The sequence below is a fragment of the Macaca thibetana genome, chromosome 8 (genome assembly GCF_024542745.1).
Source record: "Macaca thibetana thibetana isolate TM-01 chromosome 8, ASM2454274v1, whole genome shotgun sequence".
Classification (NCBI taxonomy): Eukaryota; Metazoa; Chordata; class Mammalia; order Primates; family Cercopithecidae; genus Macaca; species Macaca thibetana.
Genome location: NC_065585.1, coordinates 134,399,151 through 134,418,638, shown reverse-complemented (window position 1 = coordinate 134,418,638; position 19,488 = coordinate 134,399,151). Strand labels below are relative to the sequence as shown.

The window sequence follows — 19,488 nt, the reverse complement described above, 5'->3', positions numbered from 1 at the left end:
CTGGCAGGGGCAGCCTTTACTCTTCAAAGTGAGAACAAATGCAGAAGGATTTAGCACTTAGTAGGTGGTCAATAAACTCGAGCTTTGCTTCTCAAGTCCGGGCTTCCCCTCCCCCACAGGGTGGGCTCAATTCAAACTCCCTCCTCCGTCCTTTCCCGAAATTGCAGAGGTCGTTTGCATTTTGAACTAGGGATTGCCACTTCCCTTTCTTCCCTAGCCTGTGTAACCAGGCCCCTTCTCAGATCCCGCTGCCCCTGGGATTATTTGTGAATCAGTGGACATTGAGACACGTTTGCCGTCCCTCCCCGTCTGACATCCGATGCAAACACTGTATGGAACCTACCACAATGGTTATTTCCAACCCTGGCCCACGCGAGAAGAGAAGGCTCCACGCGTGCAAGCGACTGCAAAGTCTCCATTTAACTCGGGCGTCATAAACAAGCCCGTTTGGGGTCCCTGTGTTCCCCCCCCCCGGCCGCCGGCATGATGCTCCCACGCACCGGGCCAGTGCCACCCGCAAGGTGCCCGCTCCAGTTCCGCTCATCTCTCCGGCGTCTCCTTTGTCCATCCCTCCTTTGTTCTGGGTGTGAGACCCCCGACGGGAAAATCATCAGCCACCCCGAGGGATCCTCCAACTGGGCCACCAAATGGCCCAGAAGGTCTAAGGTCCAAACCGTTGTAATCAGTTCCCTGCGGAGGCCCGAGGGCGGGTGGGGAGGAAATGGGCGCAGAAACCCAGCAATCGACAGCACCATCCACGAGGGGATCTCAGGCCGCTGCCCCCGGCTCTCCAAGGAGCCCGCTCTCCTCCCGCGTCACCCACAGCGCGGCGTGGCCACGGCCGATGCCCGGGATGGCGGGCAGGCCGCACTCCGACCCTGCCACCGTCTCAGAAGAGGCCCCAGCTGGCAGGTCCGGCCCACTGCACAGAAGCCGATCTCCTGGGGCTGTGATGTCGCCAGCCCCGCACTGGCTTCTGCCTTCCCTGGAAACTCGAGGTAGTCAAGCACCATCCCCAGCCCAACGAAGGCGTTCGTGGAAAAACAAGAGGCCCTAGACCGGGCTCAAGACGGCCTCTGCCCCGGCTCCCACGCCCCCAGCCCTCGCGCTCCTACTCACCGAGATTGGGGTGCCGGGCGGCAGGGTTGGCCCGGCCGGGCAGGCTGTGCAGGACCGGGCTGTCGAAGGGGCCGGCGGAGGCGGCGGCGGCCGCGGCCCAGGACGCGCCCACGTCGGCCATGTAGGCCGGGTAGGGGCTGGAGTAGGAGCTCGCGAAGCCGGCGCGCCCGTACTGCTCGCGGCCAGCCAGGCCGGCGCCAGCCGCTCCGCCACCACTGCTGTAGGCCGCAGCTTCACGGGCCGCGGCGGCAGCAGCGGCGGCCGCCAGGGACCCGGTGGTCCCCGGGAAGGAGAAGCGCGGCGACACCGGCGGCGGGGTGTAGGCGGCTCCGTCGGCTCCCGCCTGGCTCCAGCCTGGGCTGCCCTGCTGGGTCCCTGGCCCCGCACCAGACGCGGCCGCACCAGAGCTGCCGCCCGCGGCGCCTCCGGACGCAGATCCTGCGCCTCCGCCCTGGAGGTAGGACAGGCCCAGCACTGAGGAGGGCACCCGGGGCGTTGGCACGTAGACCGGCGAGGACGCGGCGCCCGCGCCGTGCATGAAGGCGCCGGGGCCGCCCGCCTCGTAGGCACCGGGGGGCGGCCCGTGGTTGGCGGCCATCGCCAGGCTCTGGTACATCGCCCCTGAGAGCTCCCGGCTTCGGGGTCCTCCTTCTCCCTCGCAGGTCAAGGAGCCACGCGGGGAGAAAAAACGACTGCAACAACAATAATATGCGTGGGAGGAACTGTCACGAAGATCAAAAATCAAAGGGGAAAAAACCAAATCGCTTAAAAATATATACGTATTAAATCCAGCATTGAGCAAAAGACTCTAGGTTCTTGTTTACTCCGGAAAATCCCAATTTGAATTTTTGGTGGTTCCGGAAGGTGATGCAGGAGCAGCTGAATTCACCCCAGGGCCTGGAGGTCCGGAGCACCTATTGGGGGCAGAAGATGGAGGGCAGCGTCCAAGCCTGGAGGTGGCGCACGGGCCTTCGGATCCCCCACTCGTCAAGCCGAGAGGCCTCCAGGACACCTGCGGCCACGGGCGCAGAAGCTGCTAGGCTGGCTCCAAGGCAGAGGGCCAGGCTGGCTCCTTCCTCCTCGCTGCAGCCAGGGTCCTAAAGGAGGAATGAGAAAAAGAGAGAGGGCGGTTCATCCCAGAGCTTTCAGAACCCACTCTCCACTTGCGTGGTTTCTTCTTCCACGCTGCAATCGAAGTCGCCATGGGGGTTTGGGGGTCCAGCTCCGGAGGCCCCGCGGTGCCGGGAAGCAGGGGCCTTTGTTTTGTCCAGGCGTTGGGTCAGGCGGCCCAGGCAAGCCTGGGGAGAGGCGCCCCAGGGACCAGGGGCTTCCCGGGTCTTGGGCGTGCAGTTATTGGTTGTGATCTTGGTCAATTATTTTTGTATTGCTTGTCAGGAAGGACTTTAATGTTACCTTATTCTGCAAGCATACTTTTGTAAGTGTAAGCCCAAAAGTTTGGGGTTCATGCAGAGTGCCTGGGACCCAAGAAATCTCTCATCTCCTCCGTTCCCCCATCTCTCCCCAAGCATTACTGACCTAGAAAGAACTTTAGATTGTCCTTGAGGGGACAAGGACAAACTTTATACAAAACAACAACCTAACAAACTTTTGTTTGTAATTAAAACAAAACAAAAAAACAAACAAACACAAAAGACAAAACAGAAGTAGAGTCCAAATGTTTATAAATGAACAACGGTGTCTGCTAAGCCTCATGAAGAGGGTTGTGAAACCCTCATCCATACACTATACCATGTGGACGTCAAATCGGACAAGTTACAGGTTTCTTGCAAATAGTTATAATTTAGTTGTTTTGCAAATTGTATATCAGAACCAGAAAAGTGAGAAGAATGTACAATGTCGCTCTACAGAATAACGCACTGTACCATTCTAATTCACTGAATGGGTTCTTCATATAGAATCACAAGTCCACCCATAAGCAGAATCATAACACCAAGGTGGACGCTTGGGGAAAGAGCAGTTTGTGGAACTTGATTATATACTTCCCAGCATCCTGCGTTTTGCTATCAGGCAATTTTTCTGATAAAACAAGAGCTCCACTTTCTGAATTACCTGCTGTCTGAATTACCTCCAGGTCTTTTTCTCTACAACTCTACTCATTGTACAGGTGTCTCTCCTCATTTTACAAGAGGGAACTGAAGCACTGGAAAGTTCTGAAACTTGTCTAAGATCAAAGTACAATCAGAAGGGGTGGGGGAAGGGGATGGGATCAGCAGGGCTCCAGGGGCTTGAAGCTGTCCAGCACACTCCATTTCTCTCTTTAAGAAAAGGCAACTACTCCCGACAAATATTTCTTTTTTATTTCAATAGTAGATTTACAAGAATATTAACTATATACTGAATCCAGGCTCTGACACTTATGGAATAAATACCCTTAGACAAATTACTTGGCCTCTCTGTGCCTCAGTTTCCTCATCTGCAAAATGCAAATATTAAAGGCACCTATTTTGTAGAGTCATCATGAAGCTTAGGAGTGAGGATTATAAATTAATATTTGTAAAACACTTATAACAGATTTTTATAAAACTGTCCTAACAGGCAAAAAGAAAGTTCTAAAACACAGTTGACTATTACTACAGATTTCTAATGTAACACAAGAAAGTACCTCAGATGTATGTACTATAATAAATGATCATCTTTATTACTGTAAAATCTGGAAATGGAATCTTTAATACACACCACATAATGCTTTTCACCTTGTTTGAAACATCACTAGTAATAATAATGGAATTAATAGTACTGTATTGTATTATATAATCACATGGTAACTCCTAAAAGCTTATTTGCTTTCAAAATATGCAATAAACTATTGGTTTGGCGAATAGTTCATTCCAGCAAGTTTGGTTAGAGAATAGATAAAAAATTGACCTGAGGTCACCAACTTTTCCCTTTGAAAATAAAGTTAAAGAATTATGAGTTTATCTTAATAAAAGATCCAGTATTTGACTTTTAAATCAAGTAGCTGACCTATTTCATTGCATTTTCTGGAATACTCAACTCCTGCAGTTCTTCAAGATAATGTAATATTTTTTCTCTCATAACGTTGGCAAAGAAAGGAGATTTAGAATTTTATAATCCAACTTCCAGTATACACATAGGTAGCAACTTGCAGACTTTAAAATGTAGACGCAAAAAATGTCATGAATCTAATATTTGTCTTTATCACATTCTCTGCCTTTTCAAATGGCTGATACATTGCCTGAGTTGAATTACTACAACAATAGAAGGTGGAGAAAATACCCCTCTATAACTTTCTGGAAAGACAAGAAATTAGCTACTCTTTGAAAACGCCTCTGGCTAGTTGCTGAAATTGAACCTGGATCCTGCAGTTGGTGGAGAAAGCCCAGCACCTCCGGAGAAAGCCCAGCAGCTCCTGAGGCTGCCAGAATCGGGGAGTTTTTGCTCTCCTTCTGATCACTTGTCCCAGTTCACCCCAAATTCGCAGGCCAACAGGAAATGCGCTCTCCTTTCAAGAATCAACCAACAGCCCTCTTCCGATCTGTTTTTGAGAATGGGAGAATTGCAAGCGCCCAAATATACCCGTCCCTTTACAGGAGACTCCTCGCTGGCCTGGGCTTACGCCTCCGCTCTGGGCCTGCAGCGAGGAGGACGGTCACACTCTAGCCGGCACAACCAAGTCGGCCGCAGCCGGGGAGGAGACACAGCAATGTGCGGAGCATCACCTCCTCACCCCAGGCTTTCTTAAAAAGCCTGAAACCTGCTCTCGGTTGTCTTCCTTTTCTGGGAATACAGGAAACACTTTCCCCGAGGGGCTTCCCCAAACTCCGCGGTGCGGGCCGCGCTACCCCAGGGCTTCCATCGGCCGCGGGTCCCCCACCACTCTCTTTCCCCAACCAAAAGGCCCCTCCTTTCCTCAACCTGGTGGCAGTCCGCCACCCCGGCACCCCCCTCTGCCCACGGTGACCCCTGAGCCCAAAGCCAAGCGACATAACCCGGCGGATCCTGGCAGCGCCGTGGCCGGCGGAGGGAAGTCACGGCTCCGGTCCGGGCTTGGGCCCTCGGCCAGTTTCAGGCAGAAGCAGCGCGGGTAGGTGGGGTGGTGAGCTTCCAGAGGAACATTCAGTCCCTGGACCCCAGCCCCGAGGCCGAGGAGGCTGGCCAGAAAGGGCATGAACAGTTCCGCCACTCAGCAGCCTTCCCGCACCTCGGAGTGTCTCCCAGGGGCCCCTGAGGCCCAGCTGCGCTGCCTGGCACCGCCACCCTGCGTCCCCGGAGTCGCTGGTGGGCGACACGCCTCCGTCTACTTCCCTCCATGTGCGAGCTGCCGTGCGGCCTGTCTCGGGTCCGTCAGTCCCGGTAACTTCACACGGCAACCATGACCACCCAGGCCCGGCCTGCGATGTGCAAACAAGGGCTGAAGAAAGTGCACACGGGGGCAGGGATTGAAAGCGTTCAAGTTCACGCGGAAAGAATCCAAAAGCGCTTCCAAGATTTCTCTGTTTTGCCCCCAAGTCTTACTTTGACTTAAAGATGTTGCTAAGGCAAAGTCAAAAGCAGAGCGGGGTTGGCCACTTTCGGGGAAGGGAGGAGCGCACGTCTCTTTTCCTCCCACTAGCTACCTCTCTACCTCCAGACAAGCAAGGGCGGAGAAACTCCGAGTTTGGGGGACCGTGGCAAGGAGCAAAGAAAGGGAAGAAAAAAGCCCTACCTGCTGGGCCTGGAGGTTCCGCGCGCGCTCCCCTGGGCGCCCCCGGAGCTGGAGCGGCGACGAAGCCTCTCGCGGCCCCTGCGCCTGTAGCCTCCGAGTCGCCTGCTCGCGGCTCGGGTCCCCGGCCCTGCGACTCGGCCCGCGGGCGCTGACTGGCCTGTGGGAGTCACGTGCAAGGGCGGGGCGGGGGTGCGCGGCCCCGGCTACACCTCCGCCGGGCGCCGGCAGCGGGGCTGTGCGGAAAGCTCCTCCAGCAGGCAAAGTCCAGGCTCTGGGGTCTCCGCGGAAAACGCCCAAGTGCTACAGGCAGGGCGCGGGGAATCGCCCGCAGCCCAGCCGGAGGTCGATTGGGTTCGCTGTGGTGCCCAGGGTCAGCTTTATTAATGAGTTCCCTTTCTCCCTCCCCGCCCCCATTCCCGTGGTCCTCATCCCGCGGTGGTGGGCGAGGGGCGGGGCCAGTAGAGAAGAAGGTGACCTCTTGGGCTCAACTCCCGATCTTGTGTGGGGCACTGGGTCACCCGGAGTGCCCGGCTGGATGCTAGTTTCTGGGCAGGGGTATCCTGCCCGGATTCCGGGGAGGTTCAGGAGACACCCAGACTGCCTCCTAAAATCAGAGCATACAGACTGAAGCCTCCCTTTTACCTTCCCAAAAGCCCAGGGAGACGGTCGGGAGCCCTTGCCTCACCCTCAATTTTATGTATTTAAGCAAAGTCTGCATCCCTTCCTGGCGACGCTTCCCATCTCCCGTTGCCTCCTCTCTTCTAATCATTCCCCGTTTTTTCTGCAGCCTGCGGCGGCCGCAGCACCAATCCAAGGGATGTGGCAAGGACTGGGGAGCCCGGCGGTCCAGGGGAGCTTCTCCGTGGAGGGGGCTCTTCCAGGGAATGGGGGAGGGGAATGTGTCAGGCCTGAGTTGGGAGTCGGCGTCAGGGCCTGGAGGCCCCAGCGCAGCGGGGCTGCGAGCCGGAGAGTCCCTCAGACAGGTCTAAAGGTTAATAGAGCAATCACAGGGCCCTATTACCGCGTAAAAATAACCCATCGATTACCGCAGCCTTCAGCCCCAGATAACAGCCGGCGGGTGGCTCTCACGCTTTCGGTTAAACCTTTTTTTTTTTTTTTTTTTTTTTTTAGGCCGCGTTTTTTTCCCCAGCACAGGCTTCTCAAACCAGATTAAAGGGATGGGGGAAGGGGTCGAGATATCACCCTGCACGAAACCCGTGCTGCTCCGAAATCAGGCTGGGGACGCCACCCGCTTCGGCAGTAGGAAATCAGTCATGGATTCCCAGCGTGAGTGAAGGCAACCCGGGTGTTAAGGACGAGGCCAGAACGCGGGGCTGGGTAGAAGGAAACCCCCCATGGGATCGTGGCCAACTCCTGGGGATTCTCAGGAAAATCCCAGAGGAAGAAACGAGCGCGGCTGCGCGGGGAATTCTCTTCCCTGAATGAGAGGTGCGGAGGTTCACTGGGGCCCAAACAGAGGCTGCGTGGGGCGACGAGCGGCGAAAGCCCTGAGCACAGGCTGGACGCACTGCAGCCGCTCCTTCAGACCCCGGCCGGCCTGCACCCCTGAAGCTGGGGGCGCACACTTAGGATTTCTTCTCCGACTTCTCCCAACTCCTAGCCTGCTCCTTAGCAGAATTGGCGCCATGGACCCGAGACTTGGGAACTTAGGCTGAAGGGGTCCTGGGGATCTCGGAGGCCGGTGCTGGGGAAAAGCGGTCTCTGGAGCACGCTCCAATCTGCGATCCTTCGGACGCAGCGGAGAAGGAAGCAGACCCTGCTCGCGGTTTGAAACCGGCAATCATCCTCGCGGGGGTGAGCGAGAGAGGCGCGAAGCCAAGGCCCGCGGCAGGGGCCTGCAAGGCCTTTCTGGAGAGTGGAAATTCTGGGCTTGGGCGAGCGGGAAGGTGCCCCGGCCTCTCTTTTCTCCGAGGAAATCTGTGGCTCCAGGGCTGCCTGGGGTCTCAGAGCTGCCTCCCACGCGCGACCCTCAAAGGGCGAAAAGGGCTGAGTCTGGACCAGGCAGTGAATTTTCTTAGCAACAAGCCAGGGGCTTGGGGCTTAGTGTCTGGCGGGGTGCCATCTGAGCCTTCTCCCCACAGCCAAAGACACAGGCGGCGCTCCTACGTCGGCTTCTCTCAGTAGTGCGGGATGGGCCGCAGCGGGAGGTGCGTGCCTTGCCGCGATCCTTCACCCTCGCCCTCTCCATCCTCCCTAAGCTTCAATCCCCTGCTCTGTACACTGGTGGGGCTATAACAGGCTGCGCTGTGGATGGCCGCTGCCACATCCCTGGGTGGGATCGCCTGCTTTTGCTGGGTACTTGCTTGCTAGGAACCCCAGATTCCCTGAGCCGCCAGTTTCTGCCAGCCCTGGGCCCCACCACCACCTCCCACCACCCCCCACCACCCCGGTCCTTTACCCACACCTTCCGCTGGCGCTCCTAGTGGACTGAAACCTGGGATCCCCTGACCCAGGAATATTCACTGTCTCTGGAAGGCGCCTGGGACAGAGAAAATTATGTTTCTTGTGGCTTTTTCCTCTAGGTCCAGCGCCCCAACTTTCTCCCCAAGGCCTCAGCTCAAGGATAAACCAGGAGTGGTTGGCAAACGGGCTGCTTTTGGGGGGGGGTGTTTCCTTTTCCCTCCTTTCCTCCTTGGCTCGCCCCCTCCCTCCCTTGGGCCAAGCGGGAGCCTGCAGGTTGGCTGCGCGTTGCCAGGAGCGGGGAGCATTTCAAGGCCTCGCTGGGCCGCCGGCTGGAGGAGGTTTATCGGCGCCTCTCTAGGTTCCCAGGCTTCTCTCTCGCTCCAGAGGCCGCTGGGAAGGGGGGCAGCGGGTGGGTGCTCTGAGGTCCGGCCTCTTGGCTATTTTTAAGGAAGATATGCCTGGGCTGGCCTGGGTAGAGCAGCCCAATCCCCATTCAAGTCCTCTCTCGGGTTTCCTTTCCCATAATCTCGGAGGAGAATTTAACACTGTGAACGTCTTTGACTTTTTTTTTTTCCCTAAGAGCCTGGGTCTAATGACCCAGCGTCAGGTCGTCAGATTTTAGACAAATAAGAATTACTTAGGTGTACTGTACTCTTTTAAAAAATATCTCCAAAGCAAGAATAAATTGCTTTGCCCTGTTCCATTAAGGCTCCTGGGACTTGAGCTGGTCCATACCCTAGAAGAGGCAAATTATAGGCTGCGTATCGTGTACAGAGGAATTTAAACACTGGTTCCACCAAAAAATAAAAATAAACGGTGGATGCTGGAATTCACAGTGAAACCACTGATGGTTTCCCAGTGTCGAGTTCCCGCGAGTTTTTGGTGGGACGTGTCCGAGTTTGCTTTAAACCAAGTGCAATGCCAGGGACCATGATCTTGGCTGCTACACCCGTAACAAAAGCAACGTCTGAAAAAAATTTGGCGCCACCAAGTTCGCCAGAGTCTTATAATGGAAAACAAGAAACCCCAGAGAGAATCAACCTCCTTCTATGGAACGAATTCCTCCAAGATATGGACGCACCGCTGCGGCAGCTCGCGAGGGTTGCGGACAGACATTCAAGGTGACCCGCGCAAAACGAATGCCAAGTCCTGCCCCCACACGGCCCTCGAATTCCCCCACTAGGCCTGGGCGCCGGTCTGCGATTCTCTTTCCCTGCGCAGCACTCGGTCCTCACCGACGCTGCCCGCCGTGCCCTGCACGAGCCCCCGCGGGTGCAGCGCGGAGAACCAGGGTGCGGAGCAGGATGCGTCCCTGCTGAAGGAAAAATGGAGAACGAATTCAGCTGCAAGGACACGTCGACCTACCTTCCTTCACTTCCTATGGTCCGTGCCTCGGACACTCAGAATTCTTGGGGATACGGAGTGGACGTAGAGGCCCCGCCCTGTTCCCCCGGAACCGAGCTCTGCAGCCTGTTACAGACGAGAGGAGAGGAAGCAGCAACTCTTATTAATGGTCTTGCTTTCGAAATTACTACTCTGGGTTGCAAAGCGAATACATGTTCTCCCTCGTAGACCTCCGCAAGTGCTTCCTGGTGCTTCCAGCCCTGAGGACCAGAGTTTGTGGCACACCCCCTCATATTTTATAGTCACTTCCAGATTACAGAACACTTTCAAATCTCATTTTTCTCTGGGGAACAACAATATCATTAGCAAGAGGGAGGGAGAAACGGTGTTACCGCCCTCACCTTACAAACCAGCACATGGAGGCTCAGAAAGGTTAAGGTACTTGTGTGAGGTGGCAAAGCAAGGGCGGAACTGCAGATCTAGAACCTGGATTCCTGAATCTTAGTTCTTTTTTTCCCCCATTTTATTAAATATTGACTTTCTACCATGAAAACCTATTTTTAAGAACGATCTTTTAAAAACTTTTCTAAGTTTCCTTTAATGAGCATGTTTAACATTTAAAAAATAAAATCGACGTTTTAAATAGTTTATATCTCATAATCTAAGAGCCCACAGGAAGAGGGGGAAAAGTGAAAAGGAATCTCTGAACATTTTTGCTGAGTTCAGGATGGACACCATAGCCTTTTTGAATAGGAAGGGCCTCTTCAGGTCCAGCATAGCTGAGGCTAGGACTGAAGCCCAGTCCAGTGCGGGCAAGTCCAGGCAGGGGCCCCACTAGGTTGGGGAGCACCAGCGCTGGAGGCATAGTGGCCATGTGGGTGCCACCATGTATGCTGCCTTTCTTGCTGCCAACTTGGTTCCCTCTCTCCCTCCCCATCCAAGGACCTGGAGAAAACAGCAGCCCGAAAGAGCTGCTAACACCTACTGCCCAGGCCACCCACCACCCAGACCATAGGGAGTCTGGTTCCCAGACTGCAGGTTCTTTGAGTCTGTAAGGGGCCCTTTCCTTCGGGGATTGCCTCCTCTGGGATCTCTCTTGGTGACACAGGCCCCAATTCTTTCACATGTGGGGCCTCGCTACCCCCTAATTAGAGACTTTTGAAGTCACAGTGCTGTTTGTGCTGAGCCCAGAGCAAGAGCATGGTTAACATCCTTGGACTAGTAAAATGATCTTGCACTTTTTTCATTTGTCCATGCCCCCTGAAGTCATAAAGTAATTTATATGGGCTTGGCTGTCCACACACATGCACCACTCACCTCCCCTCTACACACCCCAAAAGGTATGCTCTGTGAAGGCAGTGACCAAAATCCTGGTCTGCCCAGAGCAAGGATTACAGTAGGTGGTCAATAAGTGTTGGGTGAATGATTAAAATTTTAAAAAGGGCTGCTAATAGCATCCATCAAAGTAGCTGGGAGATGGAGAATGAAACATTCCCCTCAAGGGACCTGGTGCACTGATGGGCAGGACTGCCATTTCTCAGAGTAGAACACTGACCAGAAGTGGAAGGAGTGGCCCACCCTGGGTGGCACAAATCCCCCTGGTGGCTTCATCTGCCAGTGGAGCTGCTACCTCCCACAAACCACCAGCACAAATCTAGGCTGCTCCTAAGGACACCTCAGGGTCCCCAGGTCCTGGGGACTGCAGGAAGAAGGCACTTCCCTGTGTGCAGCCAGGATGTGGGAAGTTGAGCTGGGAACCTGGCTAGATGCTTAGGCTGTTAGACTGGCGAGGGAGGCCTCAGGGCTCCGGGGATGAAGGCTGACCAGGAGCCAGGTGTACCCTTTCTGAGGCATAGGGAGCCCAACCCATAAATCCTGGAAGGATGGAGGGACCAAGTCAGCAGGATAGAGAAAAAATGCAGGAGTGGAGGAGGAGAAGCAAGAGGAGGGAGAGAAAAGCGGGAGAGAGAGAGGAAGACAGGCAGAGACCAGGACAGAGAGAAATGACTGGCCAGCAGTGGAGAGGGAGACGTGGCCATTCATCCACTCATGCATCCACTCACTCACCCACTCATTCATTTCACATTGACTGAGCACTTACTCTGTGCCAGGAACACTACAGGCATGAGTACTCAGCATGGAACAAAGTAGAGAAGAATTCTATCCTAAGGAACTTACATGCTATAAGAGAAAAACGGACAATGAATAAGTCAAATACAGAGTGTTGAATGATGAAATATAATGGAAAAACCAAAGCGGGGAATGGACCGGCAGAGAGAGCAGAGACGGAGAAAGGAGGGAGACCACAGACTCTGGGAAGTAAGGCGAGCTGGGAGTCAAGAGACTTGGAGACGGAGACAGGCCAGGACCTCCTGGGAGAGGAAGGACGCCAGAAAGCGGCCGGGCCTGGGTGGGAGGAGAAAGAACCCGACTGGGACGAGGTCAACCCAGAGTCCAGGGCTCCCCTTGCCCAGCTCCCAGGGAGGACAGTGGTGAAGGTACGGACACCCGCGGCTGGAGCGCCGCCAGGCCCGAGACCTCCACGCGCACACCAGGGGACTGGTGGGTCCCCCAGATATCTGGCATTCCCTGAGCCAGCTCGGCCAGTTTCCGCAAAGGCCGCCCGCTCCCCCGCCCGGTAGTGGCCGGAACACCCCACCGGCCCGGCACTCTTGCCCTCGCCCCGAGGTGACCCGGAGTTGGGGAAGACGCCCAGGCAGGCGCCGCGACCTGGCGCGGCGAGCACAGACAGGAAAGTGTGAAGGAAGAGCGAAGCCCAAGTGCGAAAACAGCCTCTGGTCCGCAGGCGCAGAGACCCGGGGTCCTCTGAAAGGGGGGCTGTGCTGGGACCGGAGGCCCGGCCGTCCTCGGCGCAGGCGAGGACCCCTTCAGACAGGCCGGGCTTCCCTGGCGGTGGACGCGAAAGTGGCCTCCACGACCACCCCTCCCACCCCAACCGCAGCAGGTGCCCACCGAGAGCGCTGCTCCCCTCCGAACACCGCTTCCGAGCTGGGAAGTTCCTATTGTTAGAAATCATTGGTTTCTTGTAACAACAGTCTCAAGAAAGGGGAGGCACGGAGCTTGGAATAGCTAGATAGTCCTTCTTCTGTCAAAGGGTGTTCACTGTGTTCTGAACGGAGTGGATTTTAAAGAAGAACCTCCCACTCCATTTCTTTGCGGCTGGTTTCCACTCATCCCCGTCTTTAGTCTTGTGCGTGTGCGTGTGTTTGACAGAAGGACAGGGGCTCTCCGGTTAAAGTGGGACTTCTGGGGCTGCCCCCTGGTCTGCAGCAGAGGTGCTAATGAACAGCAAATTGCCAAAGGGCAAGGAAGTGAAGAGAAAAAATCCAAGGTGCAAAGGGGCACAGTGAAACGGAGCTCTCCGCACCTAGGTGGAGGGGACTGGCAGGATGTCACTCAGGAAGGTGGAGAGCTATCCCGACTTCATCTCCTCCTCCCTCCCCTATTTCACACCATCTCCCCGGGGGGCCTCCCCCAGTGAGGGGCAAACGCCACCCCTCCCCTAGGAAGTCTCTGCAGATGCCCAGTTCCAGGGACCCACACTCTTGGGCTCAGGGGCTGGTGGGCTCAGAACACGTAGAGTAAATAAAAGACTTACTTGCCACCTCAGTTTCTCAATCACCCTGTGAGCGCTTTGTCTTTACTGCACTTCCCAAACTCTGAATTCATCTCTCTCTTTCCATATATCGAATGGAGACGCACACACCCCCTCCATACACCACCTTTTGTCAGGGACTGTGACGTCCCCACCCTAGTCTTTGAACATGCCCCAGCAGATATACTATTTGCAGTGAGCTGCAGGACAAGAAGAGCTAAATGTAAGTTGTGTTTAAAACTATAAAATAGTATTGTTGGTATCTTCAAAACCTACAGCTTTATTCATAATTGCCCCAAACGGGAAACCACCCAAATGATCCTTAAGCGGGGGAATAGGTAAACTGAGGTACATCCATACAATGGAATACTACTCAGTAACAAAAAGGAATGAACAACAAACACCCAACACCACTAATGAATCCCGAATGCATTCAGCTAAGTGAAAGAACATTCAAAAGATTATAGACAAAATCCATTTTCTATGACATTCTGAAGAAGACAGAACAATAGGGGCTGAAAACAGATCAGAGGTTGCCAGGGGCTGGGGAGCGGGAAGAGTTGACTACAGAGGGGGAGGAAGAAATTTGGAGGGGTGCTGGGACTATTCTCATATCTTATGATGGTGGTCACATGATTTGTGTTTGTCAAGACTCAGAAAACTGCACACTAGAAGGAGTGAATTTACTTATATAAGTTGCACTTCAATAAATCTGGCTTTGAAAAAGGCAGAAGGACAAAGAGCACAGGTGGAGCAGAATAAGACTCTTTAGCTCCCATTCTTTCCAACCCCATCCTGTCTTTAGTGCGAGTCCGCATCTCTGGTACGCTTTTGACTCCCACCTAAAATATGCTAGAAGAGTGATTTATATACAAAAGAAAGCCTTGCATTTCTTTTTAAAGGATCATTTTTCAAGGTTGGTCCTCCCTATTGCTCATCCTTGGTCCACAGGAATGGCCACAGTGGTCCATCCTGGGTACAGCTCCAGTGCCTATCTTGAGCACGTATGGCACAAACACACGAGCACCGGTGCACTCAGGTTTTTGGGCAGGCTGCTGGAAGGGTGACGTCAGAGTGGGGGTTATCCTCCTCTCACATCCTGAAGGTCTTGAAGCCAAACAGCAGAAGCTCGGGGATTGCTAAGTCCCTTTCAACAACCTGATGGCTGCCTGGGAGAGGGTGATGGGAAGCAGACAGAACCAATCAGTCCTTGGAAACTGAGTTTGGTCCAGCTGGTCCCCTGAGACAAGAGTAAGCCAAGGACTGGCCTTGAAGGAGAAACACTTTGGCCCCTTGAGAGTAGGACTGTATTTCTGAATGGACTAAGGGAAAAGCAGTCAATGAAATGTGGTCTTTTCTGTACAAGACGATATCATTCTGCAGAACCCATTACTCTGGCTCTGAATTTTTTTTTTTTTTTTTTGAGATGGAGTTTCGCTCTTGGTGCCCATGCTGGAGTGCAATGGTGCAATCTTGGCTCACCGCAACCTCTGCCTCCAGGGTTCAAGCGATTCTCCTGCCTCAGCCTCCCAAGTTGCTGGGATTACAGGCATGTGCCACCATGCCCAGCTAATTTTTGTATTTTTAGGAGAGACAGGGTTTCTCCATGTTGGTCAGGCTGGTTTCGAACTCCCAACCTCAGGTGATCCACCAGTCTCGGCCTCCCAAAATGCTGGGATTATAGGTGTGAGCCACCGTGCCTGGCCTCTGGCTCTGATTCTTAAGTCAATTTCCATCATGCTCAGTTGCAGGTCATGATGTTCACATGGATGGGCTACCATCAGGGTGCAAGGTAGCCAGATGAAAGTGCTCTGTGCCAGATAAAATCACACTCTAGGCTTGTATTTACAGCATTTATAGTCTAGTGGACATCACATGAGAGCCCAAAACCACTGACTGCCTGGGCTACAAGATGTCTTTGCTACCTTTGCTCTTCCTTTGCTCTTCAATAAAAGAGAGAGAGGGTGTGTTGTTTTGTGTGTGTGTGGACAGTGGCGCGATCTCGGCTCACTGCAAGCTCCGCCTCCCGGGTTCCCGCCATTCTCCTGAGAGAGAGAGAGAGAGAGAGAGAGAGAGACGGGGTTTCACTGTGGTCATCGATCTTCTACCTCTTCCCAAAGAGTTCTTCATAATATCATTGTTTCTACCTCTTTCTTCATAATATCATTGTTTCTAACTCCAGTCATACCTCTGCGATCAGGGAAGAAAAATGGATGTTAAGATTAGCAGACACCCACTGGCCATTGATTTTAATTTCGTCATTCGAATTTGAATTTAGAATCCAACACCACCAACACTAAGAAAACAATACCATGAACAAAAACAAAACAATCACCCACAAAATATTGTGTTTCCTCCTAAGAACAAAGCAGACAGTTTGGCTTCCATGATCTTCTCTGTCCCTCACCCTGGGAGAGCTTGCTAATTAAGCAGCAGAGGAACCAAAAGGTGGCAAGGGAAAGAAGTGATGAGGATGCAGTCCACGGCTGGGAGAGCTGGTGGCAGGACAATGTTCTGCAGGGAGAAAAGAAAGGGATCCCTGAGGGCTATGCCGGCTCTGACCTTACAGAGGAAGGCCTTGAGTGAACCAGGCAATGGTTCAATGGGGCAATGCTGGGAGCCTCAGTCTCCCTCTTATGAAATGAGATTGAACACCTGATCTGTGAGTTCTTTCAGCCTACATGCCCTCTGATACAGAATTACTCGAATTCCCTCACAAGAGCTACCATTCACAAAGCAAACATTTCTTGAATGTTTATTATGTGCCAGGCACCATACAAACTTGTAGATACATGGATGAACACAAGTTTCTACCTGCAAACCAGAGAGCAAAAGCGTCCTGCAGACAGGAGCAGGAGTGAATGCTGGCACAGACACCAGCAGGAAGGGGACCCACCGTGCCTCCTTGGGGAAAAGGGCAGGTGGGAGACGACTTAAATGAATTCAAGGAACACATTGCTTTTAATGCAGACGTGTTTCTCCCTCTCTTTTACCTAGTACTCTTTCTGGACCTCACCACACACACACACACACACACACACACACACACACACACACACACAGAGGGTGTGGCCTGAGTTGGGGGACAGAATGCCTGCGGACTCTGTGTTGTTCATGCACTGACACCCACACCCATAACCCATGACTTCGCCCTTTTCACACATTCGATGCCAACCATGCATATCGATCCTGGACCTGCCGAGTGCCCATTTGGAGGGCACAAGGGCTGGGAGTAGGGGTAGGACAAGAGATGCAGGCCCCAATCCAGTTTTCATCACCACCTCCTGGTGTGGCCTCAGGCACGCCAGCCGCCCACTCTGGCCCTCGGTCTCCTTATCTGTGAAATGCACTGGTTGTGCTGAATCAGTCCTCTCTCTCTCTCTCTCTCTCTTTCTCTCTCTCTCTCTCTCTGTGTGTGTGTGTGTGTGTGTGTGGTGAATCAATCCTCTTTTCTCTCTCTCTTCTTTCTCCCTTTCTCTGTTTCTCCACAGAGTCTGGCTCTGTCTCCAGGCTGGAGTGCAGTGGTGCGATCTCAGCTCACCACAGCGTCTATCTTCCCAGGCTCAGGAGATCCTCTCACCTCAGCCTCCCCAGTAGAACCACAGGCGAGCGCCACCACGCCTGGCTAATTTTATTTTTCTGTAGAGATGGGGTTTAGCCTGCTGTCCAGGCTGGTCTCAAACTGCTGGGCTCAAGCGATCCTGCCGCCTCGGCCTCACTAAGTGCCGGGATTACAAACATGCACCACCGCGCCCGCTTGCCGAATCATTTCTAAGCTTCCTTACAGCTCTTTAGGAACAAATGAACACCACATCGTTAACAGACACTGGGATTAAGAGATGGAATAAAGCCACATATTTGTTGCCGGGTAGAACAACGCTGCTTGCAATCCACGCGAGGGTGTTAGGCCCAGCTCCCGGGTGAACGCGGGCCCCGCCCATTCCACGCAGAGGCCCCGCAGGCGCTCGCAGAAGCCTCGGTGCGCGGCCGGGTGTGCAGCCGGGGTGATGGATGGCCGCGGGGCCGGCGCCTGGCAGGCCTTATTGATGAGGTGCGCGCTGACGGCCGCCGCGGAACCCCAGGCGGAGGGAGGCGAGCGCGGGGCGGCTGGCGGCGCAGACTCGGCGGCGCTCGGGGTCAGCCCTCGGCCGGCCGCCCCCGCCTCTGCCCGGCCTGGCGCCCCGCTGCGCCGGCCCCGCTTCCTCCCTTCGGCAGCCTCGCTTCCCGCCCCCCGCCCGTCCGCGCCCTCGCGTGGGTCCCGGCGCCGGCTCTCCCTCCCAGTCTCCCGGCGGGGCAGCCCCGCACCCCGCACCCCCGCACCCCGCACCCCCGCACCCACCCGGAGGTAGGCGGAGGCTCAGAGGCCGCGCGCCCACCGGGGCGGGTTCCCGCCCCTGCGCAGGGGCCACGCCCTCCCAGGCGGAGCCGCCGCGGCCGGAAGGATCGGATTCAATCTAGATCGGCAAGAGCAAAGTTTCGGGGGAATTACTCACGCTGTGCACGGGAGGAGAAAATTCAGGACACTGGTCAATATTCTATTAGGGTTCATTCGAATTATATAGTGATAACATAGGTAGTGAAATCAACGTAAACACACCTGCCTATAAAGACGGCGAGGTCTTGCGTGAATTTTTTTTGTACTTTTCTAATGTTCTCATGGAGCAAGTGTTCTTTTATAATAACACACACTGTCATTGCTGTGCTTGAAAAGGTGTGACGAAGCTTAGTTCATTCTCCACCCCTGCGCTCTGTTTCCCCCCGTTCCACCTTCCTCCCTCTGGTTATTGCCTCGTTTTTCTTCCCTTGCCTTTGGGGAAGGAGGAGCGAGGCCGCTGGGCCGTTACCTGAGGCCGACAGGCTGGAGAACAAGTGGGCCGAGCTCCTGCCTGCCTCACCTGTCACCTGCCCTTTCTACGGAAAGCCCCCACGGCCACCTCTGTTAGTGACACTAAGGTGAGGGTCATGAACAGATCCCCTGCGAAGCAGTCTCCGTGAATGAGAATTAAAGGAGAAAGTCAACACTGGAAACAACGTGGAGCATTTATGGTCTGAAGTGGTTTTTGATTTGTTTTTTTTTTCTTCCCTGTATGAATTGAGAGCTAGCCCTGGACTGGAAAAGGTCCTAAATCCTTCCTTAGATGTGCCCTAAGAACTGGGAAACAGGTAGCCTCTTCTTTGGGGTGCCATAGAAAGAGGAGGGATGGACCCCAGGTTGCTGTGGCCTGAGTGTCATTGTAGAGCGAAGCTTATGCCTGGAGGATCTGGGTCTAGTTGAGGCTGGAGGGAGCTCCTTGGTCTGGGAGTCAGGATTCCTGGGTTCTAATCCCACCACTGCCACCAGAGGAGTGCCATGCCCACAGGCAAGTCATTTAACTTTCTAAGCCTTAGTTTTCTGTCCGTAAAATGAAGAGACTACTAAACTGTCTCCTAGGTTCCTTCCTGTCCCAACATTTTGTGACTTTAAGCTCCCGAAATCCAGCCTGGACAACATGGAGAAACCCCATCTCTAATAAAAATACAAAAACGTAGCGGGGTGTGGTGGCACATGCCTGTAGTCCCAGCTACCAGAGTGACTGAGATGGGAAGATCACCTGAGCCTGGGAGGTCGAGGCTGCAGTGAGCAGTGATGGCACCTCAGCACTCTGGCCTGGGCAACAGAATGAGGCCTTATCTCTTAGGGTGGGAACACCTGACCCTAAGTCTGAACTCAATCTTAGCCATGCATAACGAATATGTTCAGTGAGGAACTAAAAATGGGAGGCCCATTTGAATATGCAAAATAAAAGGTTTGGTTTGCAGATGAAAACTGGGATCCATTTACTAGGCAAACATTTATTGAGTAACACTGGGCATTGCTATATGCCAGGCACAGTGCCAAGTATGCTGCATGGATTGATTAACCACACAATCACTTATCCACACAATCACTCTATTTCCTCCGTTTTACAGATGGAGAAACTAAGGCACAAACTGTTAAGTAACTTGCCCCGCTTAATAGGTGGTGGAGCCAAAATTTAAATTCAAGTAGGTTGACTGCAGAACTCAAAAACTGCTCCTCTGGGCAAGGCAATGGTACTGTGCTGGGTATCTTCTTACATAACCTTTTCTTTTCTTTTCTTTTCTTTCTTTCTTTCTTTTTTTTTTAAAAGAGAGAGAGACAAGGTGTTTCTCTTTCACCCAGGTTGGAGTGCAGTAGTGCGATCATTGTTCACTGGAGCCTTGAATTCCTGGGCTCAAGCGATCCTCCCACCTCGGCCTCCGGAGTAGTGAGGAGTACAGGTGCACACCACCAGACCTG

General features: G+C 53.8%; 1 protein-coding gene across 4 annotated transcripts in view; it reads right to left on the bottom strand.

Annotated features, from left to right (window-relative positions):
- The window catches only part of GATA4 (GATA binding protein 4), an 84,799-nt gene that overhangs the window by 51,242 nt on the left and 14,069 nt on the right, over positions 1–19,488 (bottom strand). For 2 of the 4 annotated variants that reach the window (XM_050801094.1, XM_050801097.1), the window contains exons 1-2: positions 5,807–5,909; positions 1,120–2,216 (exon numbers count right to left, since the gene is read on the bottom strand). In XM_050801094.1, coding sequence (XP_050657051.1) covers positions 1,120–1,735 — 616 coding nt within the window. In that variant the 5' untranslated portion in view covers positions 1,736–2,216; positions 5,807–5,909. Of the gene's footprint in view, positions 1–1,119; positions 2,217–5,806; positions 5,910–9,595; positions 9,662–19,488 lie in introns of those variants that run through there. The other 2 variants (XM_050801096.1, XM_050801095.1) reach the window with 2 other exon arrangements.